General features: G+C 42.1%; 1 protein-coding gene across 3 annotated transcripts in view; it reads left to right on the top strand.

Annotated features, from left to right (window-relative positions):
* pvrl2l (PVR cell adhesion molecule related 2 like) overlaps window positions 1–26,536 on the top strand; it is a 476,506-nt gene that overhangs the window by 284,913 nt on the left and 165,057 nt on the right. Inside the window, exon 7 of one of the 3 annotated variants that reach the window (XM_036145795.1) lies at window positions 4,708–5,554. The exons of the other annotated variants lie outside the window; for them this stretch is intronic. Coding sequence (XP_036001688.1) covers window positions 4,708–5,327 — 620 coding nt within the window. The 3' untranslated portion in view covers window positions 5,328–5,554. Of the gene's footprint in view, window positions 1–4,707; window positions 5,555–26,536 lie in introns of those variants that run through there. 3 annotated transcript variants of the gene reach the window in all.

Genomic DNA, 26,536 nt, shown 5'->3' with positions numbered 1-26,536 from the left:
TGGTTATCTGCTGAGAAGTAGATGCCGACACCGGGCTGGGTGAGCTTCCGGTGGAGGATGGCTGGGTTGATGCTGTTTAAGGCTGGACTGAAGTCCTGGTGTACGTCGTGAGATGAAGCAGCCAGTGATCAGAGTCCTTGAGCTGCACAGGGAACTGCATCTTTTTACGTTGGGTGTCAGCGATTCAAGGTGTTTTTATTCCTGGCAGGACATTTAATGTTGTCTGTGAACAACGATGAGAGCGTCTGGGTGTTTCTTAAACCACATCGATCTGTTTTTCCGCCTCTGGGTGGGATGTAAACATCAGCCAGACCGAGCAAAGGGAACTCCCTGAGTGAACGAAAGCCTGATAAATTATTTAGTGTAAAAACAATACTTGATGTAGAGTTTTCCTGAACTTACAGGAAATGTTGGCGTTTTTGTTGTTGTGGATGGTGCTAATTTTCTCGTGAACGAGCCTCAGATTGAGTATTTTTCCCCTCATTCTTCAAAGTAGGACGACTCCAACTGCTGTAAATACTGTTGGGATCTTATTGTCTCTACCTATTTAGGGATTCATCGGTAAATATTCATGACGCTCAGTTAAATAACAAATGTGCTACAATAAATGTGTTGTAAACCTCAAACATTCAAACAAAAATAACAAGAAAGGTATTGTATAAAAAAAGGTTTACTCTTTTTTTTTTTTTTTTTTTTTTTTGCTCCTAGCAGAAGACAGAGCAGCTTTATGCACAATTTCAGTTCAGATATTAGCAGTCATTAGGTTTTTTTTTTTTTTTTTTTTTGGACAGAAATCCATCCTGCTCCAGTGTATGACCTGATCTATTGAAAAATGAACATGCCAGCTCTAATGGCCTTTTTAGGTGCATTGTCTGCATAGTCCGTACTGAATAATAGACTATCAAGCTCTTGATTAACAGAAGGATGACAGCCACCAAAGACCCTCTCACAAAAGGCAATTATTCAGCTGTCTCTCTGTCTCTCAGGCGCTTGATAAATGCCACTAATGCCTAAAATATAAATGGCACAGTAAATATAAATAACACTTTGGCCCACATGTTGTTTTTCTATGCCAATCTGTAAGTTTGAAAGGGAGGGAAAACTAGGGCAGAGAAAGTTGGATTCATCATCCTTAATGCCTTCTGTCACTTGAATTGGATATTAACCCAACACTGTCCCCCTAATTTAGCCATCATATCCTTTCCCCTGAGCCCCGCCTTGCTCTCAGGGCCCGTCTGCATCGTGCCGGTACCGCCCTCGCATGTGAACCTGGGTATAATGCTTTAAAACAAACCCGGCCGTCTCCTTTCAGCCTTGCTCTCTCATCCCTTCAACAAAAACCTACTCCGACTCCCTCTGCCATCCCTATGCTCACTTCCTCTCTGCTTTCATCCGTTCTTTTTTTCCCCCTCTGCAGTTTCAGAATGAAATAATTTGCATGGATCACAGGCTCTCGGCCCAAGCCCAGTTGACGCCCCCCCCTGCTGGTTTTGTTACCATAACCGTACTTTGCAGCTCCATAGAGGCCATTATCCAATGTCCAATGTGATATCTGTGAAGGAAAACAATGTCATTCACGTCATGTTGCTGCCCTGGCATAGAAACCCTCACAATACTCATTCCTGGGAACCGTACGTTGCTTGATTGGCGTGCGCGGCTGTGTTTTCCAGGGGAGCCGGCAGGAACTGGGGGCCATTTGCATAAAACAAAGCTCACCTATAATTGTACAGCTTCTCAAAGGAAAGTCTGCATGTAATTCACACAGAGAAGCGGAAAAAAAGGCCCTGTGTAATTGTATACTTACAGGGAATGAGAAAAGTTTACACACCCTGTGAGTAAAATGCCGGGTGTTTGTGACATAAACAAAACGTGATAACCCCCTTTCAGACCTTTTTGCCTTTTTATACGTCTTGTACAAATAAACTGAAAAACAGATGTATGCACATCTTAGATTCAGACTTGTTTTTATTTAGTTTTCAGTCCTCACCAGTTCACACCCATTGATTATAGTGAACCTTAAATAAAGTTTTGCTGTCTTGCTGTGATTTTTTTCCCCCTCACATTTCCTCATTTGCCTCCTTTAGCTAAAGCTGCACTTATAGCAAAAGGTTTCACAGAATATAAATGAACTCACTGGATGCTAATATTGCATTGTGCTGGTAAACTGGTCATTTCTCTAAACCTAATGGAGAGACCAGATGAAAGCTGATCAGGGAGGCATCCGAGAGGCCCAGCAGTTCTGTAGAGCCGCCGCATTTTTTGCCCACTTTGGTTCTGTTCTGCATGTGACTTCAATATATTTTAATCTGCATAGATCTATATTAAGGAGCAGGAAGACAGAAGTCTTACTTCCAAATGTAATCATCCAGGCCTGATTAGAATCTCCCAAAATCCGTTTGGGGTTATCAGTTACAGTCTGATGAAACCAAATTAGATTCTTTTTTTAAAAAAACACGATTGCGGAAGTAAAAGGTTGACACCAAACATCATGCTCTGGGGTTGCTTTTCTTGAAATTGAGAAATGGAGCTGGACGTTTTGTCAAGATGGATGGAAAAAAAATCAACGTCTCAAAATATCAGCGAGTTCAGACGCAAACCCTTCACGTGTCTGCTAGAAAGCCAGACGAAGAAGAGTCCAAGCATAGATCCAAAGCAGTAAAATAATTACTTTATGAGAGGAAATTTAACCGTTCGGATTGGCCGAACCAGAGACCAGAACTAAATCAGACAGAAAAGCTGGTGGGACACCCAAACAGGGCTATGCACAAGAGATTTGGCCAGAATATGAGAGATTAGGAGAATGTTGCCAGGAAGATTGAGCTAATATTGTCATTTCAAGATGAGGGGTGCTGACAGCCTCCTACTGAAAAAGACAGAACGCTATAACTGACTGATAAGGTGCTACAACACAGTATTTATGTGAGGATGTCCACATGCATACAGTAGAATAGGGGGGAAAAATGTCCTTTATGGTCCAACGTGGGGAGATTCAGTTGTAGCCGTGGCAAAGTGAACGGCAACTGCAAGCATGGAGATGCACACAAAGGTAAAAAATAAATAATAGGAGACTGTATAGTGAGAAAGGAAATATGCAAAGTTATTAACTGTTTAAAATAGGGCACTCAAAAAATGTAAGAAATTTGTAACTTTCTGGGGCGACTTAATAATCAGGTTATTGTAGTTTTTTTGGCTGTTATACTGTTCCGTCTAACACAGGGTGGCCGACATTGTCAAGTCAGAGGAAGTTTTTTTTAAACCCCCCCAAAAAATAACTTTTTTACCTGCTCTACAAAACATGAACATTTAAATAAATAAGTTTGATTTATTTATTTTTGGTAGTAGGAAATAAATGTGTAAATCAACAAAGGTTTAATACGACAAATGAGCAAAACTCTTCTTTTAAAGATGGTCATCAAGTTTGAAAATTATTTAGAATTTCATTTCATTTTAACAATGAGAATGTCAAAAGTGTATTTATCAAAAGAGGAATACTTTGTGTTGTAAATAACATTTTCAATTGAAGAATTTTAACTTTTCTGTAATAATTTTGTCCTAATTAAAGACTAAAAGCTTCCATATTCATCAGCTACCTGTGCAGTGGACCAAATCTGTGTTAAAATGCAGTTGGGGGGGGGGCATGCCTGCTCTAACAGATTTGCTTTTCAGTTACATCGTACATGTGTCATATTAACTATGCTGAAACAAGGTGAACTGATTCACCTTGGCCTTATGGTCACATGACTGAAGCCTGGTATTTTAACAGGGGCGTGTCTACTTTTCAGAGCCACTGTAAGCTCGTCTGCTTGGTGTGAGGTTGGTGTCGTCTTTTTCTGCCAGCGTGAATCTGCTTGTCCAAAGCCCTCCTTATCTGAGCCGGATGCTTCTTTTGTTCTTATTTCTACTGAGAATCCTCTCCAAAAGCGTCTGTCTGCGGCGTGAACCTTGTACCTTTGTGTGCTTCTCATCGGCGAGGTCTGGACAACGGACAATGAGGAGGGAGATAAGGGGCATGTGGAAGGGGTGCGAATGGGAGAAGGGGCAATTAGGCGAGGTGAAGGTGGTAGGGTTGGGAATGTTAAACACTTTCAAGGCGAAAAAAAGCTGCGCTCATTTCATTCTCCTCAATTAACACCCTCACCTCTTCTCTGTCCTGGCTCTGCTTCTGTGTCTGTCTGTTTTCGCTCTGCTGGACCAAAACCCCTTTAATCCGTTTTCTAAGACAAAAAAAAAACAAAAAAACGGAGTTTCAAAGCAAAAGCTGCATTAGATGATGTTGCAAAGCCCGGCTTCATTTTTGTTTCAATATTCAGCTGAAACATGAGTGGAGAGGCAAACTTGGCTCACACCAACACAAAGTTTAAAAAGGCTTTACCCCCCCCCCCCCCCCCCTCTCTAGCTGCCAAAAAAGGGGTGGTGAGGGCGACTAAAAGGCGACCGACAGCTGGACAGACTGAAATGTAGAGCAGAATGTGGCACAAAGAGCAGCGGCGGCAGTGAGTGAGTCCCATTCAGCCTGATCCCAGCAATGACTGCACCCTTACCGAGGGATTACACTCAGAAGAACATTACTGCACACTTGTAAGAGGATTGTGACACACGTTCTATCACCACTTACAAATTTTCGAGAAGAACCACAGCCATCAATTCCTTCCTTTTTTCTCTTCCTCCACTCACTCCTTCATTTCAACCCCTCCATCCCCTCTGCAGAAGCCCTGGAGGATCCGTCCAGCGTGGGCACAGTGGCCGGCGCCGTCATCGGCTCCCTCCTGGCCCTCCTGCTGGTCGTGACTCTCGTCGTCGTCCTGCTGACCCGCAGCCGCCGCCAACAGAGGCGGGGCTTCCCGAGCGCCGGCGACTCCATGGCGCCGGGCAACGGCGGCAGCAACGGCTCGGACTACGGCAACAAGGCCCGCCTGCTGTTCGCCGGCGCCGGGAACGCCGGCAAGAACGGGACGGGCGCGAACAACAACGGGCCCGTCTACACGTACCGGGAGGGCTGCGACGCCACCGGCACGCTGACGGACAAGCCCAACAGCTTCCACCACCACCTTCACCACGCCCCCGCCGGAAGCCGCCCCGCCGCCCACGACATCCTCCTCTGCGGCGAGCTGGACGAAGCCGAGCGGAGGAAGTTCAACCTGGACGACAGCATCGAGGAGGAAGACGAGCGGTACAATCGCTTCGGAGGCGGCGGGAACATCCTGCCGCCGGCGTACCACGCCCACAGAGGCCACGGCGGCGAAGCGGAGATGGATGTGTACCTCGACGACGACATGGAGTCCCAGCGGGACGGCTCCGTCATCTCCCGGACTGCCATCTACGTCTGAGGACGCGGGGGAGGAAGGAACGGAGGGGGGCTGGAAGTAGGACGAGATGGAGGAAGTAGGGGAGATACAGTTAACCCCGCCCCCCGCCTTTTTTTTCCCAACGCTAAGAGTAAAACCGCCTCCATTAGCTCAACACCTACCTGCTTCAAAGTCAACCTGACTGCAGAGCTGCCATCAGTGATTTCCCTCCACGCTTCACACTCACTCCATGTCGATGTCTAAGGAGGACCACGAGAACAATAAAACCAGGAAGAAGTCGTTGTGATGCTTGTGAGGCAGACGTTGTGCAATGTGGCTCAGTTTGTGACCGTGTTTAAAACTGTACCCAGGACGGACTCCATTCAGTGTAAGTCAAATATATCAAAAAGGAGAGAGAGAGAGAGAAGAAACCCCCCCCCCCCCCCCCCCCCCGCAAACCGTAAACCTTAGCGACTCTCGACGCGACGCCGCTCACCGCTACGTTCTGCTCGCTTCAGCTTCGCCGTGTGGTTGTGTGCGGAGTGGCTAAAAGTGTTTGTGCCGTAAAACGTCGCGCCCGCCGGATAAAAACGCAGCTGGAAACGCGACCGGCGTCACAGAATCACCCGGACTGATGAGGAAAATGTTTAAACGGCTCCTGTGAACGTGGCTGATGTTCTGCAGACGGTTCAGAAACTCGGAAAGACTAAAACGTGTCGGAAAGACTTTTCTTTTAACCGCGGAACGAGACTCTGCCGGCGGGGGTTTGCTCCCTGCGACACCACCTGGTTTCCTGGTGGGAGCCGCTGAAGGAAGCCCCCCCCCCTACCCCCCCATGCTGGGTCACATGACAGACTTACCAGTGTGTGCTAATGTGTGGCTGGCTGTGGTGTTAATGATGTGCATCATCCGTATATTGGGCGGTGTGTCAGTGTAGCACAGTTGCTGTTGTTGTTGTTGCTGCTGTTGTCGTAGATGTCGTTGTCGTCGTTGCTCTTGTGTAATGGTGTTGATCTTGCTAAGAAAAAGATGCACCGAGAGCCTTGGGGGGTTTCACAAAGTTTCATGTTGAGTCTGTAATGACTCATTAAATGAATACAAAAAAAAGTTGCTCTTTTTTGTTTCCCACTCTTCTTCTTTCTTTTTCTCTTACCTTCTTTACTTTTTCCCCCCCCCCTCTCTGTTTTCCCTCCTCACTTTCAGCTGCTTTATGGTCAAAGTAACATGGAAATAACTACAGTCATGTGTGCAAACAGTGATGTTTCTTCTATTCATGGTTCCGCATATGAAGTGAAGTATTCACGAGCGTTGTTAAAGGTTATTGTGTGTCATTTATCACTTTTGCAGGTCATTTTTGATTGTTATTTTTTTGCCAGATTAAAATATACTCTGTATTCAAGATGCATTTATAAAGAGAGAGTATTCAACGAAATAAAAGCTAAACAATTCCTCACTTACACCATGTATGTCAGCATATTCAGTGTTGCAGTAAAAATGTGATAAGGTGCAACAATGAGGCATAATTCCTGGCATCACCAAACTAAAACGAGATCTTTAACTAGTTTATGTCACAAAACTGGTTGGAGAGCCAGTCGACACACACTCAGTGGCCACTTTATTAGGTACACCTTTTTAATTGCTCGGTAACGCAGATGGCAAACCAGCCAATCGCACGACTCCAGCTCAGTTCAGATGTGGCGCCGCCAATGCTTTGATGTTTGAACTGAGCATCAGAAAGGGGAGGAATGGGGGATTTAAATGACTTTGAAGGTGGCATCATTATTGGTGCCAGACGGTTTGGTCTGAGTGTTTCACAAACTGCCGATCCACTGGGATTTTTTTTCCACTCAACCCGCTATCTGCTTTATAGAGAATGGAATCTCGTCGGCAGAGGTTGTTGATGAAAACACCTTTTAGATGTCAGAGGAAAATAGGCAGACTGCTTTGAGTTGATAGAAAGGCCGCATTAGCGCTAACCGCCCCACGTTACAACTGAACAATTCCGAAATTCCCCTCTGAATGCTCGGCATTTCAAAGTTTGAGGAAAAGAGCACACCAGGCGGCGCTCCTGTCAGCTAAGAACAGGAAACTGAGGCTAGAATTCAAACAAAGTCACCAGAATTGGACAGGTTGGAAAAACGTTCCCTGGTCCAAAGAGTCTCAGTTTCAGCTGCAACCTTCAGCTGGTCGGGTAGGAATTTTCCATAAACAGCATGAAGGCATGGATCCGTTCTGCCCTGTGCAAACCATGCAGACAGGTGGTGGTGCTGGTGTAAAAGTCTGGCCCACGTTTTCTTGGCCGCTCAGAAGCAAACCAGGATTGTTTAAAACATGTCAGCATAGCGACGTTCTGCCGCTGACATGATGCTTACTTCCAGCAGGACGATGCACCAGGCTCAGATAATCTCAAACTGTTTTCAAGAGAATGACGCCGAGCTGGCTTCACTCTGGCGGCCTCCACAGTCACATCTCTGTGCAACAGAGCGATTTTAGGAAGGAGCGCCATCATGTCTCACCGATCTGCAGCAACTGAGCGATGCTGCCATGTTGCTTTGGTCCTAAATCATTGAATGTGTCTGACACCTTGTTGTAGTTCCCTTTTGGACTGACCCGGGTAGTTCTGAAGAGAAATGTAGGGCCAACCGGGTACCGGCATAAAGGACCTAATAAAGTGGACAAACATTGTGTGTAATCTGTTCTTCAGGATGAAAAGTAAGCGTCTAACTCCTGGTCTCAGGTGTTATAGGATGCATTAAATACAAAATTTACTGCATAAATATCAAACATTGATAACAACCGTATCAGAAGTTTAAGTGCAATTTTAGATTTGATCTGGAAACTTGAGAGTTTCTCCTCTGAAAGTTGGAAAGATTAGTTGAGAATTATTCATGTAAAATCTGGAAGACCAAACAAAAATGAACTAGCCACAAAAGATTCTCTCATGCATTGATTAAAACCACATTCAGAAGATTTCAGTTTTGTTTTTGTGGCATATTTTCTCGTTTTTTTTCACACAAGCGCTGCTGGTGGTAAAGACGTGTGCTGCAGCCTTTTTTGTTTTGAGCTTATTGCAAATGTTAGCGCTCCAGCCAGTTTATCATTTCCATGAAGAATTTACAAGTTGAATGTAGCAGTAAATAAGCACAACAAGTTCTGTGAGTAATATAATGCAGTAGGTCCAGACCCAAGCCTGCGGAGACGATGGGGTGTGAACAAGGACTCGGGTCGCTCCGTTTGTCAAACACTTGCCTTATTGAGACAAGCATGTTTCATTTCAGAAAACATTTTAATTAACATTTAATATGAGCCTTTTTTTCATCTCCCAGTGACTGTGTGGTGACCTTTGCAGCATGAACAAAAGCCTTTGGAGGTGTGTACTGTAGACCAATTTGAAGAGTGAAGGACACGCTCAAAGCTTTTCACGCCACAGAAAACTCTCCGCATTCCTCTCAGAAAGGAGAATGTCGGGTGAAAAGTTTGCTTTCAAAATGTGCGGAACAAATAGGATTTGCAATTTTCACAACGAATTAAATGCACACCGGCCTAAATAAAACTGATCGTTTTAATAAAAAAAAAATGAGCATCAAGTATTTCAGATACAACAGAGTTAAACACTCAGAGGAGCAGCAGGAGACAAAAAAACCAGAGAAAGTCCGTACGGCTCCCAACTTAGCACAGGTTCACCCGTCAAACCTGACATTAAAACACAGAATTTATTAGAATTAAGTTGACCTGAGCATTATTATATTTAATTTTCTGGTATATAACAACCTTTTAAAGCGCGTACCAGAGGATTTCACAGCAGAACATCAAATCTATCACAGCTGTGCTCCTGCAAACTGAACACACACTTTATTTAACAATAATATGAATAATCCTCTTTAATTGTTATAGCAACTTTGGGTCTTGCTCGGGGACCCAGAGTGGGAGTCCGTGGGATTCAAACCGGGGACCTGACAGCTTTCCTGGCTCCAACCACCAGGGCAGTTTATATTTTTTTTACAGTTATGAATGCAGTGAAATGGTTACATGCAAGTCTCTGCAGGTTTCACAAACTCAACTTAAGGAGTTCAATCATTATTTAAAATTAAGATCCTCACAAATTACTAAATAAAGTTAGCATAACTTACCTTTCATACCTTCTATCTCACTTAAGTGAGTTAAGGTAGTACATTACCTCCCAACGTCTTCTTGCACCATATGCAGTGAAGCTCACCATCAGGCTGCTGTTAGCATCCCTGTTTCCAGCCTGGTTTAATAGGCACCTCTCTACGGTAGAGGACATGCCAACGGAAAAAGTTCTTAACTTCCTAATAAAACCACGATTAGCCGGCGTCAGGAGCAGAAGTCGCTTCGCAGGGAAGGGAAGATAAAATCCTGTTTGCTGCCTTTTACCCTGTAGTGTTGTTGGAGTGTTTATTCACCAGCTAGACCTGATTAATGTGGAAGAAATGAATAAAAGTGACCATTTACAACCTAACAAAATGTATTTCATGGTATGGATAATCTGGATGCATCTACAATTTAAGGTTTTAATGACTTTTAATGACCTTCCAGGAACCCTTTACAATATTTGAGTTGTTTTTGTCCATTTCAGCATAAAGAGTCATTGAAAAAGCTTCTGAAAAAGGGAATTTTTAATGAATGTTTTTGATCTCTTGCTTTTCATCCAGTGTACTGTAACAATATTGTCAACATGATATAAATGTCATTGCTCAACATGAACTGTAACTGCTGTTGTGCGGGTTGGAAATCTACAGTTTTGCCATTAAATCAAGAGTTGAAATGTTTGGATTTTATATTGATTTTGTTGTTCCTTCTGGTATAAAGGAGCGCTGCCTCAGCTCTTCTACCGCCGAGCATTCCCCCTTGTTGTTGATGGATGTCGGACATATTGTGCTATCTGTTTTCTTACTAAATATTTCAGTGGAGACCAGTGCAGCCAATTATGTGTAAATAACTCGCAGACGGACAGAGTTTAGCTTCAGTTCTTACACATATTGTTTTCACAGTTTTATTTAGTACTCGGTGAGGTGCATTCATGCTCCAAGATTCAAATTTCTCCGGAGAACAAACGATAACTGTCTGCGTTAAAGTTGAAAGAGAGTTATTTAGGTTTTGTTTACAGTTGCGGATTATTTTTACGGGAAAATGTTGTCGTCAGAGCGGTCGGTGAAAACAAACCCCCCGGGGATTTTGGGGCGTTCCATCTGAATATATCCGCGGCTTCTCCAGGGGGTTTCTGAAGGCGCCGTAATTTTAAACTGTGATCACAAGTCGGGTGCCTAATTAGTCCCGGGGTCTTGTAACGTGGATGCACCCTCAGCAGAAAAACTCACCCGTCATAACTTTTTTATTTTGTTTCTACACAAACCACTTTGAATAAAAGGGAACCATTCCAAGACGACCCTCTGTGGGAAAACGGGTAATTAATTACGCAGCTCCGTGTTATCAGCCTATAAATACCAAGCTGCCTCGACGCTCCTCCAGAAACATGCAGAGGGCTGCACCTGCTCTGATTTGCTGCCACAGGGACCTATTTCTGGTTTTTGCAGACTCCACTCAAAGACTGTACATTTGCTTTGTCACCGCAGCCTCCATTGGATTCACAGCGTCACACCTGGATACTCATTACATAACGCACTGCCTACTGTACGTTTATTTAAAATAAACCCTGTAAGGAGTGATCTGCATGTGGGTCGCGCAGTGCATTTTGGAGGCCTTTCCATATTCTGCTAACATATGGACATACAGGTATATTTCAGAAAAAGTTAATTTATTTTAATTCAGGTCAGAAAGTGTGTCTCTTAAATATTATTTTAAAAAAGTACATTATAGTATTTATTTCCCTATTATTATGCATGACCACAAAAAAATTCTCGTGCTTATGGACTACATTGTAATTGCTGTTGGAGCACGACCCTTCAGAAGGTGGACTGCAATCATTAATGGAAAGTTGAGTGGATGGAAAAACTGTGATAGAAAAGGGTGTAAAAGCAAAAAGGATAACTGCAGCCGACATCAGAGCTTCCAGAGCCTCCAGGCTACAGGTGTGCCGCTGCTTGTGTTAGGCCGGTCCTGAAACGCAGACAAGACATTTTAGAGGCATCTTACTGGGCTTAGAAACCAAAAGACTGGACTGAAATTAAATGATAATTACAATGTTGGCTGTCATTCATATCAATCAAAATTATAAATGCTTGAAAAATATCACTCTATCAAAACATGACTGTATATGTGTGTAATTCCCCCTCAAGTCGAAATCACAAAATCAAGTCGTTCTTAAAGTTACGGGCTTTAATCACACAAGGAACATGATAGTGTGCCGTGAGAACAGTTTGATATACAGACAGAAAGCAAATAAAAACAAATTATTTCAGTGTAAAGACATCAAAGAAACAACGCAACCATACATACATGACGCAACATAAGTTTGTCACGTTACATCTTTACGGTCAAACAAAGATAACAGTAACAAACATAAATGTACCTCATTGGCCGCTTTCCCTTGAGAGAAAATTTAAAATCTTCTGTCCTTTAATGCACTATGCACTTTATCCAGTCTTTTTTAATTATTATTATTGTCTTAGCCAGAGGAATCGAGGTGTCTGCCTGCTAGCTTGGTCCAGAATGTTCTTAATGAACAGGTAGCAACCCTCAAAAAAGTTAAGACCCTGTCAACACGCGGAAGCAAACTTTGGTTCCCCCTTAATTAAGACATGTTCCCCCATATCAAAACAAACAATATACATGAAATACACGAAATTAAGACTTTAATATTAAACTATTTTTACTAGAAATGTATGCATTTATGAATTCTATATTTTTAACCTAATATTTATTAATCTATTATTTATGTATTTATTCTGACTTTGATGGCAGCTACAAAGTGAATTGATATCTGTAATAAAATAGCTTTTGAATAGTTTTTTTCTGTTTTGGTGCTGTTTGGGCTGGCACTGGGGTTCTAGACTCGCCTGGAGACTTCCAGTGTGCAGACAGATTCAGGCTCCAGTTATGACTGCATCACTCAGATCCATGGTGGTGCAGAAGGAAATTCACCGTATGTGGTTTACCGGTCCATCTGTTTTATGTTCCAACCTTTGCCTATGGTCATGAGATGTGGATCAAAAGCCAAAAAAAACGGAAACATGAGAACTTTTGGTTCTTTCATTTCTCAGGAGAGCTCCAAGGCAAAGGCAAATTTATTTGTGTAGCACATTTCAGTACAGAGACAATGCAAAGTGCTTTACATGATTAAAATGTAGCAAAAAAACAGAATAAAAGCAAGTTGGAATAAAATGTAGAAACAAAATATAATATGGGAGAATAGAAACTAAAAGCAAACATTAAAAACAGTCGGACTACAAAGTTGAACTAATGATGTTTCAGTAAAACAGTTTAACAGTCGAAGGCGATCCTAAACAAATGTGTTTTTAATCTTGATTTAAAGGAACTCAGGCTTTCAGCACTTTTCCAGTTTTCTGGAAGTTTGTTCCAGATCAGTGGAGCATAGGAACTAAATGCTGCTTCTCCATGTCTGCTTCTGGTTCTGGTTCTGCAGAGCAGGCTGGAGCCAGAAGACCTGAGTGGTCTGGAGGGTTGATGCCCTGATAACAAGTCTGTAATGTATTTAGGTGTAACAGGTAACAGCTGCCGCTTCATATTAGCCGGTACAGGCGTCTGATGAGGATGGCTTATCCCAGTGGGAGGAGATCCCAGCTGTGTCCAGATTCAGGTTCTGCATCCTCAGGAGGACTCGGCCTTCATAGACCGAGTCCTTCTGAGGTCCCGAAGGCCTGAAGTGAGGCGCTGTGAAACTTAACTTCTGTCCCTGAGTAACCATGACAGCGTAATTAGCACAGAGCTGTTAAACCAGGGGTGGCTAAAGTGTGGCCCGGGGGCCATTTGTGGCCCCTGTACTGATGTTGTGCGGCCCTCAACTGGGAAAAAAAAAAAAAAAAAAAAAAACAGTGCAGGTGGTTTTTAGCAGATGGAAACTTTTTATTTCTAATTAGGGTAAATTTATTATAGACAAATTAAAATCTTCCAATTAAATGTTTAATTGAATTTTCGGTACAGCACAAAACATTTGTCTTACTTTTACTTTCATTGTAAATAGTGCAACTTTTACTCAAATGCAGACTTTGGTGCCTTTAAATCTCATAAAATAGGCTGAATACTGTTTATTATCACATTTTGTTGGGCATGGTTAGTATTTATTTATTTATTTATTTATTTTTTTATAAATTTTTTGTCCCTCAAACAGTTTCGATTTAACAATTTTGGCCCAATAACCAAAAACGTTTGGACACCGCTGTCTAAAGCCATAAAAATAGAGCCTAAACGTTTTTTTGGCTGCGGATGAAGCTTTTTAACAGCTTCATCCTGGTCTAAAAACATTGGAGGAGTTTTTCTGATGCATCTCAATAATCCAATTGAGGAATACAAAAAAAAAAGAGGAAATTGGATATATCCTCTGGACGGGTACTTCTTCAGTCCTCGTTACAGGTAACTCAGCCTTATCAGCAGCACCTTTGCTTAGCCGATCAACAAGTTAAACGGTGACAATTAAAACAGGTTGCTCACATGCAAAAGAGGACCATCAGCCGACCAATCGATCATTAGCGCTCTGATGGCCGCTTATTGTTCCTAAGGGGGGCCTGGTTTATGCTTTTAATAACATTTAAGAGGGGACAATTGGACCTGGAGGCCTCCGCCCTGTTTCTTTGCTCCCCTTTCATACCTAAGATGAGAACATCATCCTGAAAATGTGACAGGGGCCTGCAGGTGAGCGTTAACTCATCTCGGCCGGATGGAGTCGGTCCTCTGCGCTGGGCCGTCCTCTAGTGGGAGTTCACTTTGTGTCACAGAAAGTGTAATATTTCAAACTTTAATCACAGTTTCTGCTGCTCTCCTCCACCATAGCTGCTTTTATTTAAAAAAAAAAAAAAAATCAGTTTTGATCGGCAATGAATCATATGGTAGGGTGGGCGGTGAAGGACACACGGCACCCATCATTCAAATCCAGACAGCCTTCTTGAAGAAGACGGAGAGGGAATTCATTCCTCGTGCGACACCTTGGGCTCTCCCCGGATACGCTGGACACGACGAGAAGGACATCCTGGACTTATCGCTTCCTTAACCAAGCGTTTGCAGCTAGAAAGACGTAAATAACTCGCTTAAGTCATGCTAGACTGAAGGAAGACTTAAAAATGTGGTAAAAATAAATGAATAAACAAGCGAGACTAGTGAATAGAATCTGCCTAATTTGACTGCTTTAGCTTCAGCTGCAGGAAAACTGAACAACAGAATCTAAAATCCTTTTTTTTATATATATTGGAATGTGTTTAAAAGCGACACGCGTCCCTTGTGTTGCATCTTTTTCTTGGCTGTTCCCGTGGCCACCTGAAAACGGGGGTTGTGATGATTCCACTCGGCCCTCTCCGATCTTCAGCTCCCGGCCCCTGTAGAGTCGTGTCCTCGCCTCAGCGAGTGTTGGCCCCCGCTCCATGCAGGGCAGTCAGTAACAGGTCAGCTGGCTCCGTCAGGAAGGACAAGAGGCCAGGAGGGAGGGAGGGAGGACGAGCGTGGTAGTTGAGCGCGCCGTCTGGGGAATACCAAACAGGCCGGGGGAGAAGAGGAGACTTTCTCCTCTCAGATTAGAGACGTTGAGTCTGGGGGGGAAAAAAAAGAGCAGAGGCTGGAGAGAAACTGAAACCAATTCCCCCTGCAGAAAGGATGAGAAGACAGCAGCAGTTTGCTTCTTTTTTTTATTTTATTTTTTTTACGATACCCACCTGAGACCAAGCGTGTCTGAAAAAACGAAGTTCTCCGCCTCGGATCCAGGCGCCGGAGATTTGTACCGTGTGAAGGCCGATCTGCTGGCTGCAGCACAGACATGACGTGAGACGTGAACGGAGTGAGATATTATTTTCTAGATGGGATTTATGGCTCGGGCCAATGAGAGCTGGAGGTGGAGAGGAAGTCTCAGAGGAGTGTTTCTGAGCGGGATCCCAACCCTCCACTTGGCGACTGGCTGCTTCAACCCAACAACAACTGACACTCCTGTTCAACCTGACCAATTAGTGAAAAAAGGCCTGTCCTGTTCGGCTTCCCTCGCCTCGGCCTGCCTGCGACAGATCTCTTTAATTGTAAAGAATGTTCAGCGGCACTCTGGAGACTCCTCTGAGCAGGCGAGGGGGGGGGGTTCATATAGGCTCCTTTTAAAATTCCCTCTCTCGTTGCTTCAGCTTTAGCACCCGGCACAGGCTGTTCCTTGCATGTTTAATTCAGCAGACGGCATAAAAGCGCTGTGCATTATTTCACACAGAGAGAGAGAAAGAGCTGGAAGGAGGGGCCTGTTAGCTGCCGGGTTCAACTTTAGTGGTTGATCCATCAGATGTGGATGAAGTTGGTGCAGCTCCTCTAGGAAGCTGCTTCTAGAAATATTCCACCATCTTCCTGCTTTTCCGCTTCTGCACATTTTTCTGTTACTTCCCCAAAGTTGTTTTTTTTTTCTCCATCCAGCCTTTCTAAGTGTTTTATACAAGGCGGTATCAGATTCTGTCGGTATTAGTGCAGCATTTTCATGGCGTCTCCAAAAGGATTTAAAAGCTGAATGTGTAAAATAATCAAAACACTTAATTTAAAAGTTAAACCCATAGATTCCTCCCGGTGCTGCCAGGTTGATACGGCGCAGCACCAGCAGCGGTGTGGCGGGGTGTCTGTGTGGCGCTGAGCGCTTTGTTCAGCCTAAACAGGGAAACACAAGTCAAATCAACACTAGAAGGGGAAACAAACGATCTCCTCCAAGTTGCCTTAAAAATTCAGCCACTCTGTTTAAAACATTTAGGAGTGAACAGAGTATTGACTTTAGGGTGATTGAAACCACTTTGGACATTAAAGCATTCTGTCTTGTGTCAGTCTAGTCAGAGCTAGATGAGAACATCGACTCTTTCTGTGATCCTGCAGAGTTTTTGTCCTCTGGTTGTTTAGATGGGCCGCATGTTGAATAAAGCCGGTAGCATACTGACCAGTCTGTGTTTTCTACATTTTCTGCAGTGAAGAAAAGGTGATGTGTTTTTACCGCGGCCCTGTGGGAGCCACCAACCTTACTGGAACCAAAAACCCTTCGTTTCTTCCCTGCCTCTGTCTGCTAGCGGCCCAGCAGCTAGCCTTAGCTACCAGAACCCTCTCCATACGCAGAAAGCGTGCTCTTGGACCCGTCCTCTCTCCGAAATCGTTTTGTCCAGAGCCAGAATCTCCTCTGTGCTCTCCTCTCCAGCTCATCCTGAGGTTTTTATTGAGGATTTGGGTCAGGGGCCTGAGTTGGCCGTGGAAGGGGGCCTGTTTTGTTTCTGTTGACCCAGCTCTGTGCTTACTTGGCCAAACACTTTGGATCATTACCCTGCTGAGAGAGCCATGCAGACCCATTGGTAGCTTTTTTTTTTGTTTGGCAGATTTCATTCATACTGCAATGATATTTCAGTCCATAGAGCCTCTAACAAGCTTCCTTTGGGGCTCTGGAAGAGAAACAGATCTTCTACCTTACATAATCGTAGACGTATCCCTTTTTCATATATTCATCCCTTGTTTCACTCCAGATACACCGGGAGTGTTAGAAGCTAAAATTATTAGTTTATATTCACCAAAACCTAAGGTTACCGTTAAATTAGGGCTGGTCGATATATAGGAAAAAATAACATATCGATGAAATAGAAATCATATTGATCGATATCGATAATTATCAACAAATTCAAAACATATATTTAAAGTGCAGCCCTGGCCATTTTATGCTGTTGCTTAGCAACCTATTTTTAGCTACAGAAAAACTGAATTCAACCTCAACTCTTTGTTCAACCAACTTTTTACCAAAAAAGTAGAAAAAAAGAGAGAAAAAAGAACGCACGCTCTCTGATCTCTCTGAGGGGGGCGGAGCTTGGTTCCTGGGTCTGCGTTGTGATTGGTTGGGAGGATGTAATGACTGAAATATTTATTTACATGATAGGCTAGCATGCAAAAGGAAGGAAAACTGTTATTGTATTGGTGTTTTTATTGGCCCTTTTTTCATTGAAATACATCTATCAATCGATATTTATTCTTATTGAATTATCGTCCAGCCCCAAGTTAGATTCCTTCACGTTTATGTTTGTGATGGTAGGACATGTATGTTTCTTTCTTTTTCCACTTTTCAACTACTGGCATGTTTAGGTGAGCAGCGACATGCTCAGATGTGATCATGCTCTCTTTTGTTTCCTGTTTTGAGCAGTGATGGAGAAATGGATATTTAATAGGGGTTGTTGGTTACGTTATTAAGTTTCTGCGGAAATAAAAATGCTTATTCTATTCTTAGGTTTATTTCACTTTAGAATTTACTACTGGATTGGTGTGGGTGCTGCATTGTTTGGAAAAATAAAGATTTGCACCGTTTGCCAGACTAAAGAAAGCATTTCCACCACCTTTTGTTTATATTTACACCTCTAGTAACCGTCAGGGTGAGATATTACAGCGTGATGCATTCACAGCGAACCGTGATTCCTAGCATTTCTGTAAAAGGTGTTCCAGCAGATAGTTTGTTGTTTCGTGGTTTATTTCAGCAGAGTAAATTTGACTGAACTTTGGCCTCATTAGCGCGGCGGAAGCAAAGAAAAGCTTAAACATCATGAAGGGTTTCTTTGGGGTCATGATTTTAACAGCTATTTTTTTTTCTCCAACAGATCGCGTGAATTAAAAATATGTGAATGCTCTTTTTTTTTTTTTTATGTACGGCGTTTGTCTAATTTAGTCAGATTTTATTGGCAGTGAAAAAGAGAGAAGTCATTTCTTTCAGTTGTTTTGCTGAGAGTGATGCCTGCTGTTAAAACGGACAAATAACCACAGCAGCAGTGATGGAGTCTGGCCGACGGACAGGAAGTGCAGGTCTTTTGAACTTTCTCCACCATGTCTGCCAGTTGATTAAAACGGAAAATATATAAATGAATCATTTGCATTTTATTTAGTTTCAGCAGTTTCTGCACACCACACCATTAAAAAAGTAAAAAAAAAATAAAAAAATGACACAACCCAGAAGATTTGCCCAGCAGCCCTTCCATCCATCACGCTCTAATGTCTTCATTTAGTCAGTTCTTTCTAACTGAAACAATTAAATTTTAATTCACTCCTCGTTCCTCAGGCGTTTCTTTAATGAACTGGATCTAAACATCCCTTTGTTTGCCTTCCAGAGTGGCAGATAGTTGAGCCATTCACAGGATGCTGAATGTTCATGGCTCAGCATCAACTGATGCAATCAGGGCAGCTGTGGAGGCCTACTTTCATCTCCACTAATTGACCTCAACATTTGACTTGAGACAAAAGCAGTTGAAGAACTCATTTGTTCGTTTTGCCTGCGACTGCGACTTTAAACCATTCCTCTATTTGGCTTTTATTTCCTCCTCCCTGCAAGATCGCAGCTGTCTTTGCTGTATTCGCAGACCTCCTTGGTGATTTAAGTGGATTCGAATTTATGAAGTGCCAAGAACATTTCTGCATAATTTAAGCTCTGACATGATTGTGGATTTCAGATACAATAAAAGCTTTTCAGGGTGCTTTCAAATATGTCTAATTTTAGATCTTTTCTCTGTTCAGATGAGCGATTTAAGGATCGGCGACTTCAGGATGATTGAAATTTCAGGTTTAATTGACCCAGTTGGTAATTTAGTAGATTAGGAAGCTTGGCATACACAGGGTTGATAATAACCATTATGTATGACCAGTCGCCACTCCTCGCCCAATGATCACTGGAGATTTGCACCAGCACCAAGCCATTATGCATACATAAATATAAGATTTCTGGAAGTAATACTCACATGGGAAATCATTCCATAAATCACCTTATCTGAAATAACGTGGAATGACTCTTGAAATAAGTATTGAATATCCATTTTCTATACCTGCTTACCCGTGCAGGGTCTCCACCGGGCACTGGGTGAGAGGCTGGGTGTGGACGCCCTGGACACGTCACCAGTCTGTCACAGAGCAACACAGAGGCCAAGCATGCACTGTTTCATATCTAAGGGCCATTTACAGTGATAAATTAACCTAACCTGTTTTTGAGCTGTGGGAGGAAGTTGGAATACCAGGAGAGACACCCATGCATGCACAGGGAGAACATGCAGAAAGCCCCAAGTTTCAACCCGGGGTTCGAACCGAGGACCGTCCTGCTGCAAGGCAACAGTGCTAGTATTGAACATGTTAACTGAAATTTTACAAACTAGCAAGAAAATACAAAAAAGAATTATAATTTGACCCACCAACAGTCGTAAATCTCATTTTATTTAATAAATTTAACAATAAAATTCCAATTTTAAGCAACAATTTCATCAGCATTTCTTCTTTTTTGCAAATTTGAATGTGCATTTGAAAAAGCGATCACTTAGCAGCACTAAAGCCGGAGCTGCCTGCTTTGCTGCAGCACCTGTGGACGTGCAGCCATGGCGTTCGTGGCTTTCAGGCCCAGATGAGCAGCAGACCCAGCTCTCGTCTGGCTGACAGACTGGGCGGCTTTTCTCGCTCATATTCTCTGCTTCCTCTCCAGCACTGTAACTGCAGCAGGAAACTTCAGGTCATCGCTGATGATGGGTCAGATATGCGCTAGACGTGGTGTTTTCCCCGCTGGGAAAAGTGAAACCTATTGCAGAGATGTTTTTCACGCCTGGATGACTGCATCACTTTTTGTCCGAGTGCAGAAAATATACCGTCCATCTGTGTGTGTGTGTGTGTGTGTGTGTGTGTGTGTGTGTGTGTGTGTGTGTGTGTGTGTGTGTGTGTGTGAGCACAGATTTCTGACGTGACAGGGAGACTTCTTTATAAGAGCCTCTACCTTTATTTAGTTTTTAAAGCCAAATGCAGAACAATCCTTTAATCTTAATCAGTCAAAATCAATAGAATATTTAATTCAGCTGTTTTTTAAATGTTTCTGGGTGTGTTTGGATTCTCACAGCAATCAGGGTTTGATTGCAATCAACAGGTTAGTGACACCTGCAGGACGTTTTCCTCTCTGCAGGTTAGAGCGTTGTTTTTCTTTTTTTACAGCACATTAAAATGGTTTTATGCAGTTAATATGATATTTAAATAAGACGTTTTTTGGTTTTCTGCTTGTTTGGACATGCTAAACAAGTGGCCCTAATGCTGTTTGCGTCTAAATAAAAACCAAGTTTGGGTGTTTATTATGTCACTAATTATAAAGATTTTATTGTTGTTTGCTAATTTAACAAGAAATGAGCTTTCTTATCCACATCATGTGTTGTATCGGGAAATGATATATGCTCCAGCTTGCTAATTTTTTTAAGCATTAGAGATCATGTAACTGGAGGCATGTCATGTTGTCAACAAATGTTGAAAACATAGAAAACGTATGTATTCCGATAAAAGCACAGTTACTATAATAAGATTGTACTCCAGTAAAAATCAGCTTCAGGTTTTTTTATGATTTATAACATAACAGAATACAAAACCTGAAACAAAACAGACTCGAGGGAATGTGCACATTTTAAAAATGTACTTTAGAAAGTGTAAACACACCAAAACACAAGCGTAATTGCATAATTGTGAACTAGTTCATTGCAATAAAATAAAATTTGTTTTCCAGCGTTCGACATCGTAAGGGGTCTGTAAAGACCCGCTGGGGGTCCTGCGCTTTGGTTCTGGTTAAGTATTAAATGTCTTTGACAACCAGAGCTTTTTCCATGTTTGTGCAGCCTAAAGCAAAAAATAACTGACCTCAATACAATTTATAATTTTTTTGACTTCTGGATTTCACATAATTGGGACATCATGACAGAGGAAACATAGGGGACAAATAAAAAAAAACAACTGAAATGGACATGGCAGATTTTAGCTTAAATTCACTACTTGCTCACTTTTAAGATTGGTTTGTTTGCAAAGGTTAATCAGGGTGGTCATTTATTCATTTTAATTAATTAATCTTCTGGCACCAGAACCGACCTGATTGGCTGGCTCGCAAGCTATTTGTCTATTGATAAGTCTAGTTATCGGTCTAGATAACTGGCAAGCTAGATCAATAACTAGATATTTATGCCCTTCTCAATGATCAGAGTAAAAATCTTTGTTAGCATTACAGGAATCAAATCATCCTCCTAATTTTGGATCATATTTTGCACGTCTCTGCTGGCGTTTCAAGGCTTTATTTTCATGACGAGGTTTGAAGAGTTCCTAGCCATCATCTCATCTTCAAGTCAGTTCAATTCAGTTTATTTCTATAGCACCGATTCCCAGCATGTCATCTAAAGACATTTTCGAAAGTCAAATAGATTAATTAAAAAGTTTTCTATCAAAAGAAACCCAGCGGGTTTAATCGAATCATTGACCTGCAACATTCACTCCTCCTGAAAGAGCGTAGAGCCACAGTGGACAGTCGTCTGCATTGTTGATGGCTTTGCAGCAATCCCTCATACTGAGCATGCATGTAGTGACAGTGGAGAGGAAAACTCCAGCAGAACCAGAACCAGGCTCAGTGTGCATGGCCATCAGCCTTGCCTTGGGGTTAAAGCAGACAGAGCAGAGACACATCTGTCACTATCACTTCCAGTCACAACAAACATGGTTGGGAAATAAAAGAAAGAGAAAGGAATAGTTTAGGGTTGAGCTGCTGCTACCCTTAGGAACTCAATTTTACTCGTTAACGACAGTTCACATGAAATCTGACATTGATGGTCAGCCACAATTCTCCCTGGACCTTGAACGTCTGAGCTAGTTAGCTGCTGTAGCTAGTTGTTGTTCTTAATGCCTCTTATGTGGCTGTAAATTCTTTACTGACCTAACCTGTCTGCAGCTTTAATTTGGGCCACTAAGAGGTGATGCGCCTGGGACTGCGGTGTTTTAATCAGAAACTGAGTAAATTTTTTCTTTTAAGAGGTGAAATTATGCAGTGTGTCGTTGTCCATATGAATGACATCTTAGTCTACAATCCTTTATACACCCTGTTTGTAAAAAGGAGCGCTACCACAAGTCATTCATCCCTGCTGCCATCAGACTTTACAATGCTGCACTATAACTGCAATAACTAATGTGCAATTACTAATTAATACCCTGTGCAATAATACTGTTAAAGACTTCAGCTGTCATAGTTATCTCACTACCTCACTGTTGTTCTTTACCTGGTACCACTTTAATGTACGTCAAATCCATATGAATATAAGTCACCTTAAATGTACATAAGTCATCTTAAATCTCTGCTTTATTTCTTTTTTTTTCTCAATCCGCTGTATAAAGGTGGACGACTGTATATACCTCATGCACCTTTTCCTCCTTTTAGCATCGTCTTTTGATTATTGAGCCGATGTGACACGTGAATTTCTCCACTGTGAGATCAATAAAGCCTATTTTATCTTATCTTAATCAACTTTAAGGAAACATGTTGGAGTTTTACAAAAACTGCTCTGTACCAACAGAAGTGCTTCTTATCCATAAATTCCTGCAGCCTGACGTAAAGACGTTTTCTTTCTTTCTGGCCTCGTCAGAAACAGACTGTGCAGTAAACCCAGTGCTGCTCTGCAGGTTAGAAAACATTAGGCGGCTCAGTGCAGAAACAGACGTTTCTGCTGGAATGCTGAACACCATAAGAGCTTCTATTTCCCTCCCCCAACTGTCTCCAAAGCTCATTTCGGTCCACTTCAGACTCCACATACATATGAAAGAGGAACCTTCTAAAGTAAGAATCATTTTTTGTGCAGATTTTTTTTTCCCCTCCTTTCCATTTATGACTTGTAGTGTTGTGATTGAAGCCACTTCAGTGTCGTAGTCATTGTAAGCCACTTTGGGTAAAAGTGGTTTATGTGAAAGCCTTGAAGCAAAACAAATTATCCCACTTTAAATCTGCAGAGAGGATATTTATGGAGGCACATGGCATCGTAATCAGCAGATTGAGTTTGCAGCGGGAAATCTAGCTGGTGTTATTTGCAATTCAACCAAAGGAGAGTCAAAGTCTCTCTGTGGCCTGCAGAAGGTGCATCTGTGTGCCTCAGAGTTAGACAAGGACCAAATTTTAGAAGTTTTCTTCCTCACTATGCTGGAAAATAACCGGGAACTTTATCTTTGACTCAACTGTTGTTAAATCCTCCATTTACAAACGGAAAGCTTATTTTACAGCATCAATATTCTGCATCTATGTCTTTTTTTTTTTTAAAACAATTTTCAGTTTATCAGCGTTGCGAGTTTTTTCCCCCCTGATTTTCATCATATTGAGGAGAAAAACGGTCCTCGTTAAATTACTGTGAAAACATGGGAGCTTGCTCTTTACAAATTTGCATATCGTAATTTTCACATTTATCGGAGTAGTGAACGTACAGATGGAAACGTGTGATAGTGGCGGCGGTGATAAGTAGTTATATATGTTGGGAATCAAAGTGGAGCGCCTCAGCATGTTCAGCGCTGTGAGAAAAAGTATTTGCCCTCCTTACAGACTTCGTCTTTCACTTTTTTTGTGTCACTTAATTGTATTTGATCATCCAACTTTATACCAGACAAACACAACCTGTTTTTAAACAATGATTTACAGTGAGAAAACAGTTATCCAAACCAACCTTGTCCTGTGTGACAACATAATTGCCCCATAAAGCTAATAATTGGTTGTGCCACACTTTCCTGCCATAACCGCCCTCTAACTGCCAATTAGCCTCTGGCATTGCTGTGGATGTCATGTTTAGCGTATTGATGAGGACCCAAACAGCAACAGGACAGAGGTAGACGCATCATGCAGATATTATTTAATGATGAAACATAAAACTCACGGAACATGAGGGAACCCCACAGGAACCATGGCGAGAGCAGCAGCAGAGAAGATTAAGAAAACTTAAAGGTGCATAGACATGTTATTTGACTTTTTTTATTTATACGTCAGCAGCTTACTCTGGTTGCATACAACGTTTTTATGAAAAATATCACACCTTGCTGGCTTTTTAGTTAGTTGTGTTTTATGCTTTGTTTTTGCTGTTTTTCTTAGTAAATAAAGCCTTTCGTGTTTATTTATAATAAAAGAGGAATTACAACACTGCACATGCGCAGCAGGGATTAAAACAAGGAAACGGCTAACGGCTATTAGCATCTCCAGGTGAAACAATGAAGAATGTTCCCAGATTCAGTTAAAAATCTGACTCCAAGAGGAAAAAGCCAGGAATGTATGAAAGTTGGTGTTCACTGAAGCGGACGCTACTGTTACTTTAATACTGTTTTATGCAAACCGGCATTTATAACAGTTCTGTGATACTGTCGCTAGATGGCGCCATGTCTGTTTATGTATAATCATCGCGTTACTGTGGCTATTTATCCACAAAAAGAACCATCAAAACAGTAACAGGATGGAGGCTTGGTGTATATAACCTTATTTTGTCATGATCCAACGGTTTTTGGACTTTTTTAAAGCATATTACGAGGCTATATACCTTTAAATGCTGAGGAGATGTGATGGGAATCACATGGAAATCAGGGGAGTACAATCAGCAGAGAGCAGAGCAGTGGGGGGGGGGGGGGGCGGAGGGAAGGTTGAACCAATAGTACAGGAGATACACAGAACCAACCAAAGCTACACCAAGCCAAAATGCAAAGAGCAGGAAACGAGAAGGAATCAACAAACTCGATATAAGGGACAGAAGAAACATAGAGACACTAATAGCAGTAAAATGTTAGAATACAGACACAAACAGCTGTGCATCTTCACAGTGAAATAATTTTGGTTCGCTCTTCTTTGCTGAAATCAGCCACAATCATGCCAAAGTGGAACCTTTGACTAGGCCGCTCTAAACTCCTGATTCCTTTCTCAGAATCAGAATCAGGCTTAATTGCCAAGTGGCTTCATACAAGAAGATATTTCACTTTGGTTCCACTTTACTCTAAATGAAGACATTTTAATTACAATATAAAAAAAGGTTGATATATTGATCATCTTTGGGTCATTGTGTTCCTGAATTCATGGATCCATCAGTTAGAGCAGGCGTCCTGCACCTGAAGCAGCTAAGCAGTCCCACATCATCACGCTGCCTCCACCGTGTCCGAATGAAGGTTAGATGTTCTTATTCTGAAACATTTATGCTCAGTCTCTGTTTTTTTTATTGTTGAATCATGAACTCTGGTCTTAACTGAAGCTAATGAGGCTTGTTGAGCATTAGGTGTGGTTTGGGAGGCGTTGATAGGCTCCAGACGTAGTTTGGTGGGCCGGCCGCTCCTGGGAAGGATCTCAACAGTAACTGTGTCTGAATGAAGGTGAACCCAGCTGACCAAAACCCTTTGGCTGATTACAGTTAATTCAGTTAATTGGTTTGGGTCTCTTTCTACCCTTGAGAAATGAAATCTTAATTTAAAAAAAATGCATTTTGACTTTCTTCAGCTTATCCTTGTCTGGTATTTAAAATGTGTTTGATCTAAAATGATTGAGATTAAAAGCAAAAACTGGAGAAATCTGTAAGGGGGAAAACTACTTTTTTTTTTCTTCCAAGAGCTGTATCGTTTTATTGCCAAAGACATTCGCTGTAACAGAAATAACCTTTAATACGAGATAAGGGACAGTTTGCTAATTAGAAATTATTCAATTACTTCTTTTTGTCATGCAGCATGTGTCAGAAGATGAAGCTGCTCCCAAAGTAAAAAGCCCCTCCAGCCATTCCTGTCTCTCTCCTGCTGGTCAAAAGCGAGCTCTAAAAGATAATTGAAATCGTTTTGGATTAACAAATGCACCGCCAGTTTAGTGGCTGCAGCCATTTATTGCTGTCTGGAGGTTTCAAACCCATCCTCTCCTCACAAATCCATTTTTTTTTTCTTTTTCAAATGGCACTTTTCATATCAGCACCAGCTGTTTCATTCTCTCCTGGTTCCTCCTTTATTCTGCTTGCTGCTGTCAAGAGCATGAAGAGGGGAAAAAAAAGAAAACACGACGGAGGGAAATAAAGGAGGGAAGAGAACGTGATCAACATTAAACATAATTGCTACTAATTTACATTACATCACATCTTCTCTGAGCGGTCAGTGTTGGAGAATAGCTGCCTCGGTGTTTTCTCGCTTAGATAAATGATTTTCCCTCCTGTTATCACAGGAATTAACCGTTTGAGTTTATTTCGTCTGTAATGAAGGTACACCCTTTCTCTACTACCAGGGAATCAGATACTAAAGTAGGTCACAGACTATTAAAGCTTTTTGCAATATGCACATGTGGCTTTTGGATACCAATAGTGGTGCATTATTCTAGGCTTTTAATTTATCAA

Source organism: Fundulus heteroclitus, chromosome 13 (genome assembly GCF_011125445.2).
Source record: "Fundulus heteroclitus isolate FHET01 chromosome 13, MU-UCD_Fhet_4.1, whole genome shotgun sequence".
NCBI classification, from domain to species: Eukaryota; Metazoa; Chordata; class Actinopteri; order Cyprinodontiformes; family Fundulidae; genus Fundulus; species Fundulus heteroclitus.
Note: the sequence above shows the minus strand (reverse complement) of the source record. Positions and strands in the feature narration are given on the sequence as shown.